General features: G+C 51.0%; 1 protein-coding gene across 1 annotated transcript in view; it reads right to left on the bottom strand.

Moving 5' to 3' along the window:
• The window catches only part of TEX28 (testis expressed 28), a 121618-nt gene extending 116781 nt beyond the window's left edge, over positions 1 to 4837 (bottom strand). The window contains exon 1 of the mRNA XM_078664123.1: positions 4293 to 4837. Coding sequence (XP_078520249.1) covers positions 4293 to 4721 — 429 coding nt within the window. The 5' untranslated portion in view covers positions 4722 to 4837. The remainder of the gene's footprint in view (positions 1 to 4292) is intronic.
• Between the last annotated feature and the right edge of the window lie 17757 nt (positions 4838 to 22594).

Raw genomic sequence — 22594 nt, 5'->3', positions numbered from 1 at the left:
GAACCCTTTACTTTAGATCCAGTACTGTTTTAACTCACTTTTCAGGTGAAATATGGGCAACTTGCTAGGGGCATGTCTCTTTATCTCTGCTTCTCTCATGACATCGATTTGTTTCTTATACATATTCTGCTTACAAATTTTTATACAGCCTTGAAAAAGTCACTGCGTGACGAAACACGTGTCTGCTGTTATCCAGTATTAAGAACTGAAGAACATGAATTTTGTGTAACATGAATGTACTGAAGATCATTTAATGTATGAATCTCTATAATAAAGAAAATTATCTTCTCAACACAAGTAATTACTGTTTGGACCTTATATGTTTTTTTTATTATAACGCAATTGAGTGCTCTGGTTTTCCTGGTCATAAAAGGTTCAAGTGGTACACAGAAGCACAGCAGAGGAAGAGACCCCGGAGCCCAAGATCCCATGTCCCATGGCTGCATACAAACCTTTACATGTGAAAGGGAAGCTGAGAACAATCAATCAATTATGTGTAAAGCGCAAGCGAGGGTCTCAAGGCGCTGGGGGGCGCTACTGATCGAACAGCCAGGTCTTGAGTATGCTCCTGAAGGTCAGCAGGTCTTGGGTCTGTCGTAGGCTCAGTGGGAGGGTGTTCCATGTCTTGGTGGCGAGGTGGGAGAAGGATCTCCCATCGGTTGTTGTTCTTCGGATGCGCGGGACGGTGGCGAGTGAGAGGTCGGCGGAGCGTAGCTGGTGGTTGGGGTTGTAGAAGGAGAGCCGTCTGTTGAGGTAGGCTGGGCCAGTCTTTTGGAGTGCCTGGTGTGCGTGGGTGAGGAGCTTGAAGGATATCCTCTTTTTGACGGGGAGCCAGTGCAGGTTTCTCAGGTGGGGGGTGATGTGGCCGTGGCATGGTACGTCGAGGATCAGTCGTGCCGAGGCGTTTTGGATGCATTGTAGTCGTTTGATGAGCTTGGTCGGGGCTCCCGCGTAGAGGGCGTTTCCGTAGTCGAGTCTGCTGCTGACGAGGGCCTGGGTGACTGTCTTTCTTGTATCTGTCAGGATCCATATGTAGATCTTGCGGAGCATGCGCAGGGTGTTGAAGCAGGAGGAGGAGACGGCGTTGACTTGCTTGGTCATTGAGAGCGTTGAGTCGAGGATGATTCCCAGGTTGCGTGCGTATTCGGTGGGTGTCGGGGCTGCCCCCAGTGCAGTCGGCCACCAGGAGTCGTCCCAGGCTGAAGGGTTGGAGCCGAGGATGAGGACCTCCGTCTTGTCTGAGTTCAGCTTCAGACGGCTGGTCTTCATCCAGTCGGCGACGGCCTTCATTCCTTCGTGGAGATTGGATTTGGCGGTGATGGGGTCCTTGGTGAGGGAGAGGATCAGCTGAGTGTCGTCGGCGTAGAAGATAATGTTGAGGTTGTGCTGTCAGGCTATGTGTGCAAGCGGGGCCTTGTAAATGTTGAACAGCGTCGGGCTGAGGGAGGATTCCTGGGGTACACCGCAGAGGTTCTCGGAGGCTTTGGAACGGAATGGGAGGAGGCGGACGCTTGGGTTCTCCTGGAGAGGAAGGAGGTGGTCCAATCCAGAGCCTTGTCTTGGATCCCTGCGGCGTGGAGGCGTGCGCGTAGTGTGCAGTGGCAGACGGTGTCGAAGGCAGCAGAGAGGTCTAGGAGGATGAGTGCTGCAGTCTCGCTATTGTCCAGCAGGGTCCTGATGTCGTCGGTTGCGGCGATGAGGGCAGTCTCGGTGCTGTGGTTGCTGCAGAACCCTGACTGGGAAGGGTCCAGGATTCTGTTTTCCTCGAGGTATCGGGTTAGCTGTCTGTTGACGGTTTTCTCAATGACCTTGGCCTGGAAGGGGAGCAGAGAGATGGGCTGGAAGTTCTTGAGGTCTCTTGGGTCTAGCTTAGGTTTTTGAGTAGGGCGTTGATCTCGGCGTGCTTCCAGATCTTTGGGAAGGTCGCAGTCTCGAGGAAGAGATTGATGATGTTGCGCAGGTGGGGTGTGATGGAGCTGCTTGCTCTGTTGAAGACGTGGTGCGGGAATGGGACTGACGGAGAGCCGGAGTGGATTGTGCGCATGGTCTTGATGGTGTCATCGATGCTCACGCTGGCCCTGGCTAGGAGGGGGTCGTGGTCGATGGTGTATAGAGGGTCTGTTGTGTTGCTGTCTGTGTGTTGAAGCTGTCGTGGATGTCTGCTAACTTGCGGTGGAAGAAGGTGGCGAGGGAGTCGCACAGGGCTTGCGACAGCGGGATGTCGTTGGTGTTGGAGAGTTCCTTCATGATGTTGAAGAGCTCCTTACTATTGTGTGCGTTGTTGTCGAGGCGGTCTTTGAAGGAGGTCCTCTTGGCCGCCCTGATGAGGTGGTGGTGGTTGCGGATGGCGTCCTTGTGTGCTGCGTGGCTGTCCGTGTTTGTTCACTGTGCCATTTTTCTCTAGTTTCTGGTAGGCTTGCTTGGAGGCTAGGAGTTCTGGGGTGAACCAGCTGGCCCTCTTGCTGGTGTCTCTGTGGGGGGGTTTCTTCAGCGGGGCGAGGGTGTAGGCGCATTCCTCAATCCAGCTTCTGAGGCTGTGGGCAGCATCGTGGGTGTTGGAGGGTTCGGTGGGTGGGCTGAGAGCGAGGTTTGCGTGTAGTTGGTCTTCGGTGATTTTGCTCCAGCAGCGGCGGGGGATCTGTTGGGTGCGGTGGTGTGTGATGGGTTTCTGGAAGGTGAAGTGTATGCAGCGGTGGTCGGTTCAGAGGAGTTTGGTAATGTGGCTGATGGAGACGTACGGGCTTGAGGAGAAGACGGGGTCAAGCGTGTGGCCGGCAGAGTGGGTGTGCGTTGTGACGAGTTGCTTCAGTCCGAGGTTGGCTAGGTTATCGATCAGGGTTGTGGAGTTGTTGTCGTTGTTGTTCTCAAGGAGAACGTTCAGGTCTCCGAGGAGGATGTAGTCGGTGGAGGTCAGGGCGTGTGTGCTGATCAAGTCGTCGTTTGAGTCGCTAAACTGGAGGCAGGGTCCGGGGGGTCGGTAGACGAGGGTCCCTCTGAGGGTGGAATTAGGGTCTGTGTGGATCTGGAAATACATGTGTTCGGCGGTGATGAGCGAGTCATCAGTGCTCGTCGAGACCCTCATGCTGTTCTTGTGGACAATGGCGATTCCTACTCCGACTCCGTTGGTGCGGTCTCTGCTGGTGATCTTGTATCCGTCTGGGATGGCTATGGCGATGTCGGGTGCGGAGGATTCGTTAAACCAGATCTCTGTCAGGAAGGCGACGCCCGGGGATGTTGTGTCGAGCAGGTCCTAGAGCTCGACGACATGCTTGCGTGTGGAGCGGGTGTTCAGTAGTATGCATCGGAGGGGGTTGGGGTCTTTCTTGGTGGGTGGTTCGTCGGCTCTGAGGCTGGTGTCGCTGCAGTTCCGGCAGATGAAGGGGCCGTGTATGCGTTTTGGGGCGGCTTTGAAGCAGGTGTGGCTCCGTCCAGATTGAGAGCATAGAGATGGCGAATTGCACCATTACCGAGCAGCATCCTGTAAGGTGTGTCTACAGACCAGAACTCCGAGAAGGACGGTGTCAAGTAAGGAACAGGTTATGGGCCTGGGTGTTAATCATTATGCTAAGATCTGAAACCCATCACACTTCCTCATCTGAGAAGTCTCCCGTGAGCAGAAAAGCACCTTCTCTGGCAGGTGTCGCTCATCTCGAAACGATTACAGCAGCCTTCTGACAACACTGTGTATGACTGTTTATAACCTAAGGGGGAGGGGACCTTGCTCAGATACAGATGGACAGGCTTGGGTAAACCTCGAGGTTTTAGAACCTAATATCAGCAACCACATAAAATCATCTAATGGGGTCAATTGTATGCTAAATTCCTGCAAAGCACTAGTCTAAATGACACCTCATGTAGGACTTTTCTTGAGGTTTCTACCAGATCCCACTGCCGTCAGATGCTTGAATAGGCCCTGCTAATTATCTGCAATCTTGCAAGCATCTGATGAGGCAGTCATGAAGGAGCCTTCAGCCAGAGCTTTCCTTCTCCTCACCTAGGTTTCTCTCCGTCTGTCCACTGTGAATTCTTTTGGAATCTCTGGTGGGAAAGTTGCACCAGTGTGTGCCTGAACCTTGTCTTGCATTTCGTGCTATTAGAGAATGGTGCGCACGGGCCGTGTGGGTGGGTGCATGCCCTAGTGGGGCCTCCTTTGGGCGCCATCATGTGTGGGTCTTATGCTTAGCCCCGGTACCTCATCTCATTGTTTTTAAATCAGAAGCCTTTCACTCCACCCATCATCTTTAGTGATAGCCATTGAGGCGGAGGTTAGGGCTATGAGGGCCGCCTCTTACCTGGGCCCAGGCCACCCGTGCCTTGCGAGAGACGGCTCCCGAGTTTTCCTCTGCTCCGCTGTCCTCCTCCTGCTCACTCGCCGCTCTCTGGGCCTCCTCCTCGCTCCCCGCTCTCTGGGCCTCCTTCTGGCTCTGCCCGCTGCCCTTGAAGAAGCCGCTCATCTTGTTGAAGGAGGCGAAGGACTGCCTCAGGTGCTCCTTCTGCCTCTTGAAGATGCTCTTGTCCTGCGAGGAGGGGGCGCTGGAGGCCAGCTCGCTCTTGGGGGGCCCTGGCGGGGCCTCCCCCTCGAGGTCACTCTGGGCCTCTGGGTGTTCACCTGGCGGGGGTAGCTCGGGGTCATGGCCGGGTGGGTGGCTGCCCCTGGGGGCCTCTTGGGCCCCCACACTGCCAGAGCCCGCTGGTGGAACAGGCCCCTCCTGGTCACTCATCGGCGTCTGCCCGGGGCCACGGGGCCCCTCAGCCGGCCGCCTGGGGGTCAGAGGAGCAGGGGGCCGGCATTGGCACCGGGGCTGCAGGCAGAGGGCGGCGGAGCCGGAAGGAGCGACCCAACGGACACAGGAGGTGACGTCACAGTGCGACCATCCACCGCTTCACCCATGCCACTGCATTATGATGTCACGGTATTACGTCACAGCAGCGCGCCAACGCGGTCTCCTTTCGCTGCCCTTGTCTGCCGGTGAGAGGGGCCTGGCTGCTGGAGCCAACCAATGACGGTGCAGCCAGGTCATACCGAGGAAGCCACGTCACAACGGTGCAGCCACTTTATAACACGTCATACCGATGCAGCCACGTCACACCGGTGCAGCCACTTTATAACACGTCATACCGATGCAGCCACGTCATACCGAGGCATGCACGTCACACCCTACGTCATACAGGTGCAGCCACGCCATACCGAGGCAGGCACGTCATACCGAGGCAGCCACGTCATACCGAGGCGGGCACGTCATACCGAGGCAGCCACGTCATACCGATGCAGCCACGTCATACCGATGCAATCACGTCATACACGTCACACCGACGCAGCCGCGTTATATCACGTCATACCGATGCAGCCACGTCATACCGAGGCAGCCTGCCACGTCATACCGATGGAGCCACGTTATAACACGTCATACCGATGCAGCCACGTCATACCGATGCAGCCACTTTATAACACGTCATACCGATGCAGCCACGTCATACCGACGCAGGCACGTCACATCACGTCACACCGATGCCACTGAGAGTGGTGCATACGTGCACCCGGGCAGCAGGTGGTGGCGGATGGCAGCCGTCCTTCAGTGCACCCTGGCTGGATGAGAGGTGTAAGGCCGGTGTCAGGAGTGGCGGCGCCCTCTGTGTGGCGAGTGGCATGACCCACCCTGCTCCCCAGGGGGTACAGTCCCAAGGGCCTGATGACGAGAAGGCCAGCATGGGTGGGAGTCAGGGGATGGCCGCCAGTGCAGGTGAGCGGCGGCGCGAGGGCGCCCGTGCAGGGCTCGGCCTCTCAATGAACCCAGCAATCCAACCCTCAGGAACCCCAGCGACTTCCGTGCACCCGGCAACAAGATTTGGAAACACACCCCAAGTTGATGTAAACGGTGCTGCGCTCAGCAGAGCCCCCCACTGCGGCATCTGTGCACTTTCCAAAGCCTCAAACCTGTCTCCAGTGCCCAGGAAGGGCCAGTGGTAAACGCTCTTCCATATCTGAAAGGTTATTGTCTCTCTAAAGCGTTAACGCAGCGTTAAACCTCAATAGAACACGAGGCAGTGGGGCCACCACAAACACTCCACATACATTTGAATTTAAGAAAACAGAACAGCAGAATTAAGGACTGCAGGGAGTCTGCAACAAATTAGGAAACCATGAAGGTTTAATAAAGCATTACAGAAGGCAAATACCAAGGAGGCAGTCCCAGTGCACACAATTATTTATAGGAAACCAGCCATCAAATGCAGCAGGAAGGTCTGACTCTGACATATGATCAGCCTCGGAGAAAATGTCAAAATAATTCTACGTCTAGAACATCCACCATGAGACAAACCAGCACGCGCTTAGGATGTGAGGCTCGGGCATGCAAATGCCAGTTAACACTAACAATACCAACTATTGTGGTTTCCATACTGGGTAATACTGACTGTTACGGTGCATGACACGCGCTAGGGTGCTGGAATATTTCATTAGTTCTCCTGCAGAGCGGTTTGTAAATGCTGGTGCTTTACAACCACTACTTTCGATAGATTTTACTGCAAAATGCATATGTTGGCTCCATATTTGCAAAAACAACAATTGATGGACAGGATGCAGAACAATCTCATACATTCACCCCAGTACAGAGATCTGGGCCTAAATCCATAGTTGTTTTGCTCACCATGCCATTCCAGTTTGGACCCAGCCATATGCAAATCAGTCTTGACCATGAGCCCCATGGGAACAGTCCAGCCCGAACTGTCAGGCCAGGTCCTTCCTGGACTGGAAACAAGCATCCTAGGACCGGTTTCGGGCTTTCACCTCTCATCAGCCAGGATAGCTTGACTCCAGTGGCATTGAGAGCACGGGACTCACGTCTGAGCATACCCGTCCCACTCGGGGTGACAAATGCAAAAGCAACAGTTGATGGACAGAATGCAGAACATATTTATAACAGACACATTAGGGGTACATATCAGGGGTCTTACCCCAAGGTTGAAGCAATTTGAGATTGTGTTAACAATGTTTCAGCAGCTGCTTGGCATTCTCAGTCCATCCTGCTGTAGGTACTATTTCATTCCACCAGCACAAACGGGTTATTCCTTGTATACCTGATTTGCTAGCGACAGAGATGATGGGCGGGCGAGCCTTAGTGGCCGTTGTAGTGTCGTGGGCGTAATAATGACAGACACTAACTTGATATCTCAAGAGCTTTATTCATGTGCTCCTGACTCGTCCCTGTCCCTACTCTAACTGCCCTTTTCCTGCCCTGACTCCTCCTCTTCCTCCAGCCCCATAACTCCACCCACACCCAACTACTAGACTGCTCACAATATTACATCTCCCCCTTTGTTAACAAAAGAACAAACTGACTTGATTAGAGTTCTTCAATGAGTCTCTGGGGCCTTTGAAGGTTCCTTCGAGGTCGGAGACTCACACCTTCACCTTCAGACGCAGCTTCGATCTGAGTGTCAGGTCTACTTAGCGTCCACATATTTATAGTTCCTCGATCAGCCACACGGGTCCGCGGGTCGTTCATTTGAGCTATGGAGACGCATCTCGGTTTCCGTTGTGTGGCTTTCTGTCGCCTTGACGAGAGCATCCTTTACTACAAGAGTGCATCTTTGCAATTGCACAACGTCTCGTGTGATCTGCGTGTGCTCAGATTCGTGGTGGTTTTCAATCAGCTTCGGCGTGATCCACTCACCTTCAGTGTCTGAGGTGACTGTGAAGGGCTCAGCTTGATATCGGCAGTCTGTCTTCCTTTGCGACTCTAGTTCGATTGACGCCCGATCTCTTTTCTGAGGGGAGGTTGTTCTGGTTCTCTTCCGAGCACCCGCATGTACTTTTACTTCTTTTTGTTTTGTCCGGTTGAAGGCAACACTGTCCTCCTGTTCAGAGTCCTGGATGCCAGACGGTAAGGTACTATCTGAAGAGATCATCTTGGTATGGCCTGGGGACTTATTTGCTGTCTCTGGTGGTCTCATCCACTCCCGCTCGCCTTTGGGACTGGTGAACCCTGGGCCCATCTGGGCATGTGTATGTTTCTCTCTCATCCGATGATGACCTGTCTCTATTGATGCGTCTGGCTTCCCTTGCACATTGACTGGCTGGTCCTTTTCCATCCGGTGAGTAAGGTCCACTATGTCTGTTTTCCTTTTGTAGGCCCTTTGAGTCAGCCTCGCTGACCCCATCAGGGGTGACGGTGCATTATTTATGTCTTGATATACCCGTGACTGACATGACAGGTTGTCTTGTGAAGTGATTGAGTATTCAGAGATATTGGTGTGAGACATGTTGCACTTGATGGGAAGAATGTCCCTTGGTTCTATGGTGTGTTCGGGTGGTTGACGCCATGGCCGTTGTCGGGACCATGACTCGGTCGACTCGAGGGATCGAGCAGACGTGCTGTCTGAATCGGAAGAGTCTTTTGTTGCTTTCCTTTGAGAACGTTCCTTTGAGTGTGTCCTGAATGGTAAGTTTCTGAAATAGGTAGACCGTGACGGGCTGCTCCTAGAGTCGGAAGTTTCCTTGTGATCTTTCTCTGGGTACCTTTCTCGAAGTGGCTTCGGTGTCATCTCACTGGAGAGGTTGTTTGATAACCACATGTTTATGTCTTGTGTTTGATCCCAGGGAGCTTCATATTTGCCTCTCTCACATGATGGTAATGACCTCTTCTCAGTTTCCTCGTTATCGCGGATGTCACAGATGCGTTTGTCTTCCCCTTTTCGTTGTCTGTGTGAATCAGTCCCTCTTATGCGGTTGGCTTCTTCTTCCCGCTTGCTTTCTGCACTGACATCTGTGCTATGGGTGTGATGTGTTCTACTGATTGATGCTTCTTCGGACGCATCTACAAAGTTTGGCGAATAGCGGGATGCTCGGGGTTGCTCGTGTGCCGATTTCCGGTGTTGACATGATTGTTCCCATCTTCCTTAGTTTGTTTTTCTTGCCTGCTTGTTGGGCAGACTGCCATCTTGTCCATGGGTGCGAACTGTCCCACTTGACGTTTCATCCTCTTCAGTATAATTTGTGCCATACTTTGAACAACTCTTTGAGGGTGAATGACTCCTTGAGGTTGTCTTTTGTATTGTTGACTCGGAGTATTCCATGTCACTTTTTCTCTCCCGCTGTCTTGTCCCTTTCCTGGTATATTTGTGTCTTGCACTCAGGTGTGATTCTTTTGATGATTCTCTTGCTTTGACCCGCACTCCAACTTCGGCCTTCTTGATGATTTCCTTTAGCGACCAATGCCCTCGAAGGATCTTGCGCTTCGTGTTAGAACTTGAACAGCCTTCGATTATCCGGAGCAGAACTGCTTCATCATTTGTAAATGTGTTGAAATGGCAGCATTGTACCAGACTTTGCAACCGGGTGATGAAGTCTGGCAATGGTTCTCCTGGTTCCTGCCGTGCTGTGTTGAAGGCAATGCGATCATGATCCACGTCTGCCTGTGCGTTGAAATAGACGCGTAGCTTCTCTTGGAGTCTTTCATAGGTCTCTGTGTCCTTGTCAGAAAATGTTTTGATTAAGCGTCGGCCCTCATGACCCACCAGCTGGAGGAGTAGTGTCATACATTTTCCATCTCTTCGTTCACCGATTGCGTCAAGGAAATCGTCCAGTGATTCCAGCCACTGGTTCCATTTGGGACTCAAACTATGAATGTCAGTTTGTGTCACTGGGGGTGGTACTTCAACGCAGGGATTGGACTTGTGTGTTTCTTTTCTTGCCGACATGATGGTGAAATGTGCTAGTATGACAATGTCACAGGACTGTTCACTTTACTTCCTGTCTTCTCTTGCCGACCCTCCTTGGGCGAGAGCCTTTGTTTGGTCGTTTCCTCTGATTGTGGTAAGATTCGCCGCTCCCGGGTGACTCGTGGCTCATCGAATTCCCGCTTTCTTTGGTGTTGCGTGCTAACCGCAGGTGGTCGGTGGCGCTTCCGCAATGATACGTGCCAACATTGACATCTTGTTCTTGCGTTTCGTTTCAGACTAGTGCAGGCTATCCAGTCACTTAGTTGATGAGATAAGGCTTCTGTGATATTTGTTTACTCCTGCTTCTGGATCAGTTATTTTCTTAGCTTCTTCTACTTTTTGATTATTTGTCTTCACGTGGTGCTGAAGTTTACTTTGGTATTTGCCTTTGCTCGTGCTCGTTACATTTGGGACTGGTATTCGTCCGTGCTTGGTATGTTCGGGTTTGTATTGGCTCGTGCTTGCGGTGTCCTGGATTTGCATTTGCTCGTGCTTGTCACATTTGAGGTTTGTGCGGGCTTGGGCTTGTTTTCAGTGCATCCCTTGCACTTTCCAGTATATGCTGTGTTTATTGGCCCTTTGCTCCTTCAACACTTCGTGTTGCTTATACTCGTGCTTGTTTACATTCAGTGCGATCTTCGCTTGTTTCTGGTACTGTCTTCTGCAGTTTTGCCCTCTTTGGGTTCTTCAGCAATTCTGCCTTCTTCGGGGTCTTCTGCAGGACTACCCTCTTCAGGTCCTCTGCACTTCTACCCTCTTTGGGGTCTTCTGCAGGGATGCCCTCTGTCCTCTGCAGTTCTGCCCTCTTCGGGGTCTTCAGCAGGACTGCCCCCTTCTGTTTGTGCTCACCGTCGTCTTTAGTTGTCGGACTGCCCTCTGTCCTCTGCAGTTCTGCCCTCTTCGGGGTCTTCAGCAATTCTGCCCTCTTCGGGGTCTTCTGCAGGACTGCCCCCTTCTGTTTGTGCTCACCGTCGTCTTTAGTTGTCTCTTGCATTTGCTTATACTCGTTCCATTACTCTGCTTGCAGTATCTTATGCTTGCTTCATCACACTCCCTGCATTGGCCAGTGATTGCTCCCTTGCAGTTACCAATGTTTGTTTGCTTATCTCTCGTCTTCGCCAATGCTTGTTTGGTCTTCGCCACTGCCTGTCTGGTCTTTGCCAATGCTTGTTCGCTTGCTGCTTGCTTTTGCCAATGCTTGTTTTGCATTTACCAATGCTTGTTTGCTTCTCTTGTCTTCGTCAATGCTTGTTCGGCCTTCGCTACTGTTTGTTTGGCCTTCGCCAATATTTGTTTGGTCTTCGCCAATGCTTGTTTGGTCTTTGCCAATGCTTGTTTGCTTGCTGCTTGCTTTTGCCACTGCTTGTTTTGCATTTATCAATGCTTGTTTGTTTCTCTTGTCTTCGCCAATGCTTGTTTGGTCTTCGCTAATGTTTGTTTGGTCTTCGCCTATGCTTGTTTGGTCTTCGCCAATGCTTGTTTGGTCTTCGCCAATGCTTGTTCGCTTGCTGCTTGCTTTTGCCACTGCTTGTTTTGCATTTATCAATGCTTGTCTTGCATTTACCAATGCTTGTTCTGCATTTACCAATGTTTGTTTGATTGCTTCTTATCTTCGCCAATGCTTGGTTTGCATTTACCAATGCTTGTTTAGTTGCATCTTGTCTTCGCCAATGCTTGTTTGGCATTTACCAATGCTTGTTCTGCATTTACCAATGTTTGTTTGAATGCTTCTTGTCTTCGCCAATGCTTGTTTTGCATTTACCAATGCTTGTTTGATGGCTGCTTGTCTTCGCCAAGGCTTGTTTGCATTTGCCAATGCTTGTTTCTGCATTTACCAATGCTTGTTTGATGGCTGCTTGTCTTCGACAATGCTCGTTTGCATTTACCAATGCTTGTTTCTGCATTTACCAATGCTTGTTTCTGCATTTACCGATGCTTGTTTGATGATGTTGTGCACTGCCTGACTTCAAAATGGCCGCTTGAAAACCGCACATAGGGGTGTCCTTACAGCTGCCTGACTCCAAGATGGCCGCCGCTAAGGAAATCTCGGTTCCCACGAGACTTCAGCTCCATTCATTCTCTCCCGGCTAGTTCAGTCATCGGGACTCACCGATCACCGGTCCTGTAGTCGGCAACCCGGGGCAGCTTTCTACACACCCTTCACGTGCTGGAGCATCCAGGTAAGATCGAGGTGATTGGGGTGGGCTCCCGACTTCACTTCTTCACTCTCGGGCCATTTCTGACACCGTGCCAAGTTGCACGCATCTGGGGTGAGCTCCCAACTTTGGCGCGAAGTAGCGCTCGGCTCCGATTTTCTTAGCGCTCGCTCGCGCTGATCAGGCAGGGCTCCACGCGATCGACAAATCGCGGAGCTGAACCGCTTACCACTGGTCTTTGGCTGCAGACGGCGGTTTCTCTGGGGGCACACGTGTCGCGATGGCGACCACGTTTTTTGTGCTGCTCGGGACAGGACATTTCCTCTTGAGCATTCAGGGATGGTAGGTCACATCATCCCACCCTCGTCGCCAGCTGTAGTGTCGTGGACGTAATAATGACAGACACTAACTTGATATCTCAAGAGCTTTATTCATGTGCTCCTGACTCGTCCCTGTCCCTACTCTAACTGCCCTTTTCCTGCCCTGACTCCTCCTCTTCCTCCAGCCCCATAACTCCACCCACACCCAACCACTAGACTGCTCACAATATTACAGTCGTAGACTTGGAATTCAATAGTGATCTCACACAATAACCTCAATGTCCAGTCAGAGCCCCTGATGTAAAGGTGTGTGGCAAGTGATTCCATAAGAAATGCGTTACTTACCTGTAACTGCAGTTATCCAGTATTGGTATCTTTCATAGATTCACATGCCTGAATCATTCCCCCTCGTCGGGGTGGGAGTCCCCGGTACATAAAAGAGTAATGTCATAAAGACATATACATAGTAATAGGCCAGAGGCCTCTCATTAGTAACATATCCATGTCCTTTTGTAAAAAGGACCAAACTTTGGCCAAGAGCCAATCAGATATCACCACCCTCTAGTACCTTCCTGGAAGGAGCCCTAGTCCCTCAGATTTTCGTAAGCACAGTGCTAAGTAGTACCTACTGAGAGAACCAAGGTGAGTCCTTCCAGGGGAGGTTGGTGGGTTGCATGTGAATCTATGAAAGATACCAATACTGGATAACTGCAGTTACAAGTAAGTAACGCATTTCTTATCCAGTATTAGGGGTATCTTTCATACATTCACATGCCTGAATCAGAGTAGCAAGCAATCCTTAGCACATTTCGAAAGGTACAATATGTAAAATCACTCGATATTAGAATATCAATTGTGAAATATAACAAGTACCAAAAATACCATATAAAAGAGAAATGTGCGAAGAGACAGTAGGATGGAGGGATGAAAGAGAGAAGGCTCACCTCTAGTGAAATAGATGACGGAGCACAGCTTGTCCTACTGCTGCATCTTTCATAAGTTCTGAATCCAAGCAGTAGTGCCTGGTGAACGTATGTGGTGTCTTCCATGTCGCCGCTCTGCATATGTCGATAATGGGTCACGGCCGCAAAGAGCGCCATTGAAGTGGAGACAGCTCTGGTTGAATGAGCTCGAACTTTAGAATGCAGAGGATGACCTGCCTGTTGATGGCAGAAAGTAATGGCTGCAGAGATCCATCGAGAAATGCTCTGCTTAGTTAAAGGAAGACCCGTTCTGGGCCTGCTGTAGGCAACAAAAAGCTGGTTGGATTTCCGAAACTGTTGTGTTCGGTGGATGTAGAACTTTGAACAACGTTTGAGGTCTAAAGAGTGGAGAGACCTCTCCGCTGCAGAAAGTGGATTTGGGAAGAAAGTCCGCAAGACAATTGGTTCATTCAGGTGGAAAGTAGACGGAACCTTCGGGATGAATTTAGGGTTGGTTCGTAGAATAACTCTGTCCTGTTTGAACTGCAGGAAAGGATCCTGAATAGAGAAGGCTTGTAGCTCACTTACACGCCTTGCTGATGTTAGCGCTAGTAAGAGAGCAGTTTTCCAAGACAGATATTTGATGTCAGCTCTGTGTATTGGCTCAAAGGGATGCTTCATTAGTTGAGCAAGCACAATGTTTAGCTGCCAGGTGGGTGGTAAAGCTCTCACCGGCGGGAATGTCCTGAACAGGCCTTTCAGAAACTGTTTAACCAGCCTATTGGACCAAAGGGAAGTACCAGATGACGAATGCCTGAACTGAGATATGGCCGCTAGGTGGACTTTAATAGAGGCATGGGCCAGTCCAGAGTGCGCCAAATGGAGCAGGTAAGGTAGAATTTGTGCAGGTGTTGACGAAAACTGGTGTATTTTGCTTGTCTTACACCATACACAGAACCTCTTCCACTTTAGAGAATACGTCTTGTTGGTACTGTCGGCCCGAGCCCGGGCTAAGACTGCCCTGCATTCTTGAGGAATGTCTAGGTTCTGAAACTCTCTGAACTCAGGAGCCAAGCCGACAATCTGAGAGATGCTGGATCCGGGTGCTGGACTTGTCCCTGGTTCATTGTGAGGAGATTCGGGCAAGACTTGAATAGAATCGGCGGTTCCAGCGACAGGAGATGAAGCTCTGTGAATCAGTGCTGGCGCGGCCACGCTGGGGCTATCAAGATCAGGGTGCAATGCTCTGCCTTCAGTTTCCGGAGGACCCTGGGAATTAGGGGAAACGGAGGAAATGGGTATGCAAAGACGTTGCACCATGCGATCGAAAATGCATCCCCTAGCGATCCCTTTTGGGGATGCCAGCTTGCGTAATGTTGGCATTTTGCGTTGTGCTGTGTCGCAAACAGATCCAGGCGAGGCCTGCCCCATCGGGCGAATACAGAGTCGAGAAGGTGTTGGTCCAGCTCCCACTCGTGGCACACCGAGCGTTGTCTGCTTAGAGAGTCCGCCAGGACATTGTCCGTCCCTGGGACATACTCTGCCCGAAGGGAAATGTGGTGTTGAAGTAGCCATTTCCAAATTCGTTGAGATTCTTGAGACAATGTCAAAGATCGAGTTCCCCCTTGTTTGTTTAGATAGTGCATTGTGGTGGTGTTGTCTGTTCTCGCAAGCACTGGTGAATCTTTGATCCTGGGCAGGAACGCTTTTAATGCCAGGTAGACTGCCCTTAACTTGAGGAGGTTTATGTGCAGTTGCTTCTCTGCAAGGGACCACTGCCCGTTGATTTGAAGGTCCTGAAGGAACGCATCCCATCCTTCCAGAGACGCATCTGTAGTTATCACATGTGGTGACATTGGAAGTATGAACGAAAGACCCTTCCTCAGATACTGTGGGTGAAGCCACCAGTTCAGAGCTTGGACGATGGTAGGAGTTATCCAGATTATGTCGTCGAAAGATCCCCTGGATTGAATCCACTGAGCAGATAGCGCCTCCTGAAGTGGACGCATACGAAGGCGGCAGTGTGGAATCAACAGGATGTTGAAGGACATCATTCCTAACAGTGATTTGTACAGGCGCACCGTGATGGATTTTTTGGATTGAATCTGGGCGGCTAAGGTCCTCAATTTTAATTGACGTTCCCGTGAAGGGAAAGCCTTTCTCTGAACAGTATCTAGGACAGCTCCTAGGAAAGTGAGACGCTGGGACGGCTGAAGGATGGATTTCTCTTCGTTGAGAGTAAGCCCCAGATTGTTGAAGAGCTGAAGACAGGTGTTAGAGGACTTGGTCATGCCTGCGAAAGTAGGTACCTTGAGGAGCCAGTCGTCTAAGTACAGGAAGACTTGGTGATGTTGTTGGCGGAGGTATGCTGCCACTGGAGAGAGACATTTGGTAAAAATGCGGGGCGCTGACTTCAGGCCGAAAGGCAATACCCGAAACTGGTAGTGCTTGCCCGCCACCGCGAACCTGAGGAATTGTTTGTGGTTCTTGTGAATTGGTATATGAAAATATGCGTCTTGAAGGTCTAAAGACACCATGAAGTCTTTCGCATTTAGGAGTTGCAGCACCTCCTGGATGGAAACCATACAGAATGACTGTTTTTTGAGGTATTGGTTGAGGTCTCTTAAGTCCAATATAGGTCTCCATTTTTTCTCCTTCTTTCGAATTAGGAAGAATCAGGAGTAGAAACCCTTGCCCTTCTGATTCCGGGGGACTCTTTCTATCGCTCCTTTTTTGAGCATGAGGGAGAGTTCCAATTGCAGCAGATGCAGATTTTTGTGCAGCATCGGTACTGGCGGCTTTTGAGGAGGAGTTTCCACAAACTCCAGAGAGTGTCAGAATTGAACGAGTTGGAGGGCCCACCGATCCGTTGTAATTCGTTGCCAATTAGGAAGGAAGGATGAAATTCTCCCGCCAACTTTGCAAGGTGGAGAGGAAATGGAGACCTGTGGCTGAGAGAAGTCATTGCCTTCTGGCTGTGTCTTTCTTCCCTCCTCGTCCGCGAAAGGAAGACTTGTTGTAGGACGACTGGTTTTGCTGCTGTCGTTGTTGGTACTGGGGTTTGTACTGCTGATTTGAGCTGTACGTGGATTTGTACCCCATATAGGCACCTCTCGAGGACTGACCTCTTCCTCTGGAGCCCCGAAAGGAAGGATTTTTGAATTGGAGAGTACCTAGAGCCTTTGCGGTATCAGTATCTTTTTTGATACCCTGGAGCATCTCATCAATGTGTTGTCCAAAAAGAAGTTGACCGTCATACGGCATGTCCAAAACCTTGGTCTGAACTTCAGGCCGGAAAGATGTTGCTTTAAGCCAACCTTGGTGCATCAGGACTGCAGCTCCTGCCAGCTGACGGAACCCCGTGGATGCAATATCCATCGCCACATCAATCATCTCCGAGGCGGAACGTTCGCCTTCTAGGAGAATCTTTTTCGCCTCTTCCTTCCGCTCTTCTGGAATCAAATCCAAATATGGAGCGATATCTGCCCACATTTGACGGTTATAGCGTCCCAACAGTGCCAAAGAGTTTGCTGCACGCACCGTTAGAGCTGACATGGACGAAAACCTCTTCCCTATGTTGTCCAGTTTTCGACCCTCCTTATCTGGCAGCGCAGCCAATGCAGCCGATGGATTTTTTTGACTTGCGCTGTGCTACCTGGGTAATGACAGAGTCCGGCTTTGGATGGCCAGTAAGGCAGCTGGAGCTGTGTCAGGAGCTTTATATTTTTTGTCCAGTCTGGGCAGCACTGGAGCCAGAGATTAAGGGTTTTGCATTATTTCCTCCCCTTGTTCCCAGATGTAGTCAATGATGGGAATGGACCGTACAGCCTTTTGGAACGGTTCCTTAAAATCATAAAGGAAGCAATCCTGTTGTGTTGCTGTTACCTTGAGTTTAAATCGCAACGCTGCTCTCTCTAGGATGTTGTGGAATCCCCCTATGTCTTCCGGGGGTGAATCCGCTTGTGCCTGTACAGGGGATGCTGGACCTGGAATCACATAATCATCCCATTCGTCTTGTGTGTCCTGGAGCTCCCCTTCCTCCCGTTGCTGCTCCTCTTCTTCGTCTTCCTCGTCAGAGGATGGCGGAGGACGCGAAGGAGCCGGATCTTGATGAAGGACTAAAGGAGTAGGCCGAGGCCTAGGTGGCGGAGTCACAACTGGCGGTGTCACAACTGGCGGTGCCACGACTGGCAGAGGCGGAGCAGTGGACGGAAATCTCTGCTTGTAGTCCGCTATCAGAAACTGCAGATCTGTCAATATGGATGCTGGGAGACACACCATAAGCTGTACAGGAGGCGGAGGAGGTTGGAATTATTCCTGGTACTCCACATCATCCTGTCCTTGTTCCTCATAATCTGAGCTTTCATGAAGTTTGACGTGTAGTTCAGAGGGGCTTGTCGCCTGTCGGAACATAGAGCCCTCATCAGAGTCCTCAGTATCCGGAATATGAGCAGGGGGGAATGGCTGGACCCTGCTCGGAGAGGTCAATTCCGGCGTGAGAGTACGTGTGGTCATCCTGAAATGCGTATAAGTACACTTCAAGGGAGGCGACTCTACCGCTGTCGAACCCGTCGACGGAGTGGTCATCGACGGTGGAACGTCGACCATGAACCCAGATTCCGCCATCGACTGTGTCTTCTTCGATGACGACGTCGTCGACGGTTGCGTCGTCGACGATGGTTGCTTCGTCGCGCTGGTGTCGCCGTCTACGGTTTCGTCGACGCTGGTGTCACCGTCGACGGCTTCGTCGACGCTGGTGTCGCCGTCGACGGCTTCGTCGACGCTGGTGTCGCCGTCGACGGCTTCGTCGACGCTGGTGTGGCCGTCGACGGGCCCGTCGACGGCCTCGTCCACGCTAGTGTCGTCGACGATGAACCTGTCGTCGTCGATGGGGTCTTTATCGTTGACGATTTCGTCGACGGCGATGATGAGGTTTTCGTAGTCGTCGATGTCACTTTCGTCGACGATGACGATTTAGACTTCGCCGACGACGAGGCACTTGTCGACGGTGGCGTCGTCGACGACTTTTTGATCACAATAAGAGATGGAACAGACCTACCCGTCGACGACGAGGATGTAGTAGTCGTCGACGTTGATGTTAAAGATGATTTCCATCGACGTGGAAATAGTGGCTGTCGACATTGTCACAGGCAGAGCTGAAGACGTCACCAAAGGTTTCTTGAAGGCAGGATCTTGTGGAGAAACCTTCACAGCAATGGCCTTAGAACGAACCTCTGAAGACTTGGGCGTCCTCTTTTGAGGTGGCTGTAGAGATGGTCCTGGGGATGACGTTCTAGGCCTTTTGGGAGAAGAGTGTATACTCCTAAAGGAACACTCACTCTCACCTGAAGAGACCGCTTGATCCTTGTCCTTGAGTCTCTGAAGTCATATCAGCAGGCGGCCCTCTCTATCCTTGAGAGTTTTGGCTGAACAAGTGTGGCAGACTTTACAATCCTTCGCTGAATGGTCTGGGTAGAGACAGTAAAGGCAGTCCTCATGCCTGTCATCCACATGAAGCCTCTTTTTACCACAAGAGGCACTAGGGGTGAAAAGCCCCTTTTTAAGAGGGTTTAACAAATAGGCTAAATGGAAAAAATCCCTTACAGAAAGATAATTCTGAGACAAATTTGTGGAAAAAAATCCAGAAATACAAAGAAGCTGAGCAGAGATCAGAGTAGACTCCCTTAGCACGATGTGCGGTAGAAAATCTGAGGGACTAGGGCTCCTTCCAGGGTGGTGATATCTGATTGGCTCTTGGCCAAAGTTTGGTCCTTTTTACAAAAGGACATGGATATGTTACTAATGAGAGGCCTCTGGCCTATTACTATGTATATGTCTTTATGACATTACTCTTTTATGTACCGGGGACTCCTACCCCGACGACGGGGAATTATTCAGGAATGTGAATCTATGAAAGATACCCCTAATAATGGATAAGGTTAGTTGCGGATTTACGCATGACCTAGGCCAGGGACCATTTAGGGGGAGTAAAAGAGCCACACAACCTTGGAAAGTTACAAAAAGTGATAATTCTTCGTTCCTGTTAACCAGAACACACCGGTGGATAGGGTTAGGGAGGGTAAAAGGAGGGTGATGCCACGTAATTTGGGGAGCACAGATCTTGGCTAACACAGAGGTGCATACTGTCATGGTGCGAAGGTAAATCGAGGTTGTTATCCAATAGTAGGTAGCAATGAGAGAACTGCATACTAGAGAAAATAACATGTAAGCATGCCCATGTGATAGATCTGAACCATTGCAAATATGTCAAGAAATGTGCCCCTGACAATACTGTGCTACAACTATGGATGTTGTGTTTGTGGTGAAAAATCAATAAAAAAATATATTTTTTTAAAAAGTGATTCCATAAGTGTGAGAAGTTGGCCTGATATGCAGTGCTCACTATTCTAGTGATCACTATGTATCAGTCCAAACAACCCTTATTGATGATTGGTTGTAAGTCAACCTTATAGACCAGCTATCCTAGTAGCATGGATACGAGCAGTCTAAGGCTAAGACTCTAGAGGGCGTGTTAAGCCAGCTGTTTTACCATCACATTACCCCTTGAACACCAAGTGAAAGGACACCACACAAGTTGTTATGAAAATAAACAGATATTTATTTATAACAAGACTACCCTGAACTCTTTATGAGTCAGGGAGCTAAGCACACAACAAAACTCTTACGAAAATACTTTAAGTCGCACAATTTACACAAATGCCCTAGGGGCACGAAAAACCATATACACAGTAAGTGGAATGCGAACTTGCTAGCAGGTAAGTAATACTTTTCTAGACTCAGGAATCGCTAGGCCTACAATTCTAAACACTGGGATTAGATGCAGGAGGCCTGTGGACGTCGTGGGAACTCTCACGCGTAAGGCGGGAAAAAGTCTATGGAGGCTAGCAGTTGCAAAGTTACTGTTCTCGGGCGAACCCGACTAGGTGGGTCGAAAACGGGGGTGGATCTGAACACTTAGGGTGTTGGACTATGCTGAAGCACCGGAGTACTTGGTTTACCTAGCTCAGGGGCTGCGGCTGCATAGGGTTGAAGTTGCGTCGGAAACCCACGTTGAAGAACCAGGAGCCTGAAGAAAGAGTTGCTGGCAGGCGGCCAGTGAAGAGAGTTCGTGGAGATCCAAGCCTGGATCAGGAAAGAAGAAACCTGTAAGCAGAGGGGACCAAGTTCTGAATCACTAGCCAGTGATTTGAGTGGGCACCAGGATGGCACCGGACGAAGTCACCTCAGCCAGGTGAGTGGGCGCTGCTGGGCTCTGCAGTCTCTCGGACCAGGAGGCGTTGTCGGCGACCAGGATGGAGGTGCGAGCTGTCCCACGAAGGTTCTTGCTGTCGACGTCGCTGGACCCAGGATTGGGCAACAAGTCTTGGCAAATGCGAGGCCCACGCGGTGGACCTAAAATGGCGTCTTGAGTGGACCAGGAGGGTCCAGGGTGCTCCTCTTTTGGAGGGGAGCAAGGGCTAGTCTGGAGCAACCAGACCAGCAGTGTTTGTCGTCGTGGAGCGTCGTGAGGGGGCCACTAGCCAACGGGCAAGCGACCTGGACAACGCGGTTGGCAGCAAAGAGCAGAAGGGCCCCACGCAGATCTCGTGGATACAGGGGGGCTGAACTTCGGTGCTGGAGCTGCTCAGGGTCGGGGCTTCTCTTACCCCAAAGCACTCGGTCGAGGGTCACTCGGTGGTCGTGCTGGACAAGCGTCGTGCAGTTCTGAAGATGGCCGGTCCCTGGAGGTCTCGCCACACCCACGGATCACAGCTGGGCTGATGATGTAGGTTGAGGTCAGAGGTGCCAGGGAAGCCGGTTCTCGTCGTGCTGGAGCAGTCTTGATCCGAAGGAGAGACTGGCAACAAACCGCGATGCTTGGTTGGTGCCTGCTGCTGCAGGGTGACTACTCCTTAGTCACAAGGGAGAATCTTGGGAAGAAGTCTTGAGTTCCTTTCGTGGAAAGTAGTTTCAGGATTCAAAGATGATCTGATTTGGAAGGGGGCCAGTTCCTACCTTTATCCTGCAAAAAGGGGCTGGCACGCGACTAAGTCCTGCCCTATGGGTGGGACTAGGAGGGGGGTGGTTACACCCCTCTCCTTTGGCGGGCTTTCCCCAGATCAGGGGCTGGAGTGCCCCTGGAACTGGTTCCAGCCGGCCTATGCACAGTGAGCACCGGGGTGCCACTTGCAGTCACCTTCCTCTAAAGCCCTGCCTACCTAGGATACACAAAATCCTGTCTGGGACGGTGCTGGCCCCGCCCCTGGCAGGAAACCCTTTGTCCTTGCCTCCTGGGCTGGGAGGACTCCCAGCAGCAGGAGGGCAGACTTGTGTCTCGGTGGCAGCATCCATTTTGTGGAGCTAAGGCTCTGTCTGACTTTAACCGGGGTTACAGGTTACATACATGTCGTGTCCCTCTAGAAGGGTGGAATGCTAACCCCGTCGCCAGAATTGGCGAGGGGTTAGTATTCCAATTCGTATGACACCTTACTCGACATGTTTTGATAAAGCGATACCAGAGTTGGCACATAACCGCGAGGATTATAATGCACTTAAGAGTATATGGTATGCGATATCATGGAAACGGCTAAGGGATGGATCCCGAAAGCCGCAGACAGGCTCAGCTCATGCCAGAGCACTATCTCACACGATTCCAAGCACTCTGCCTTCAGGATTGGTAAGGCCTGCCATAGGAGTGACTGATAGGAGATCTGTGTGCCCATTTAGGTTTAGATATAGGAATACTATATCTAAAGCAAAGGGTGATTACACCACTTTGCCCCAGCTGTCAAGCAGCCAGTTGTGTCTGATTTAGTTAGTCAGCCCAGGGGTGGCATAATACATGCTGCAGCCCCTGGGAGACTTCTGGGTGCACCTCAGCCCTGGGTACAGGGACTTGAGAGGGCCCAGTGCCAATTCAGTACCTGGGTACAATTTGGAGTAGAGAGAACAGCTAGGCTGTGGGTCTGATTAGCAGGCCCACAGCCAGGGAAAGTCGTAAACCAGTGAAGCAAAAAGCAAAAATCTGGGTGATCATAGGATTGCAGACCCTACTCTCCTACAATAAGGTTAAGTACAACTGCAGCTTTAGGGCACTACCTAGTGGTGGCTTCAAAAAACAGCAAAAGGCCAAAGAAGGGTCTTTTCTCTTTGTGTAGGGGAGGAGTGTGGCTCACTGATTAGAGCCGCAGACCCTGATGCAGAGGTCTGGCCCGGGACCAGGGTTCAATTCTCGACGCAGCAGGGTCCTGAGCCCAAAATGTCCACGGACTCGATAATTCTCGCCTCGGTGCCTATTCTAATCATGGGGTCCCATGCTGCAACTCTGGGCAATAGTTGCTTAATCTCCACTATGGCGGCCCACCTGCTGCGGGATGCCTGGCTTTCACCCTGGGGATACCCAGTAGGGGTTATCTCACAGGGAAAAGCCAGGACGGGTTCCCAAGGCAAGCGCCTTGATGACTTCGGGTGATAC

The sequence above is a fragment of the Lissotriton helveticus genome, chromosome 10, assembly GCF_964261635.1.
Source record: "Lissotriton helveticus chromosome 10, aLisHel1.1, whole genome shotgun sequence".
Lineage (NCBI taxonomy): Eukaryota > Metazoa > Chordata > Amphibia > Caudata > Salamandridae > Lissotriton > Lissotriton helveticus.
Note: the sequence above shows the minus strand (reverse complement) of the source record. Positions and strands in the feature narration are given on the sequence as shown.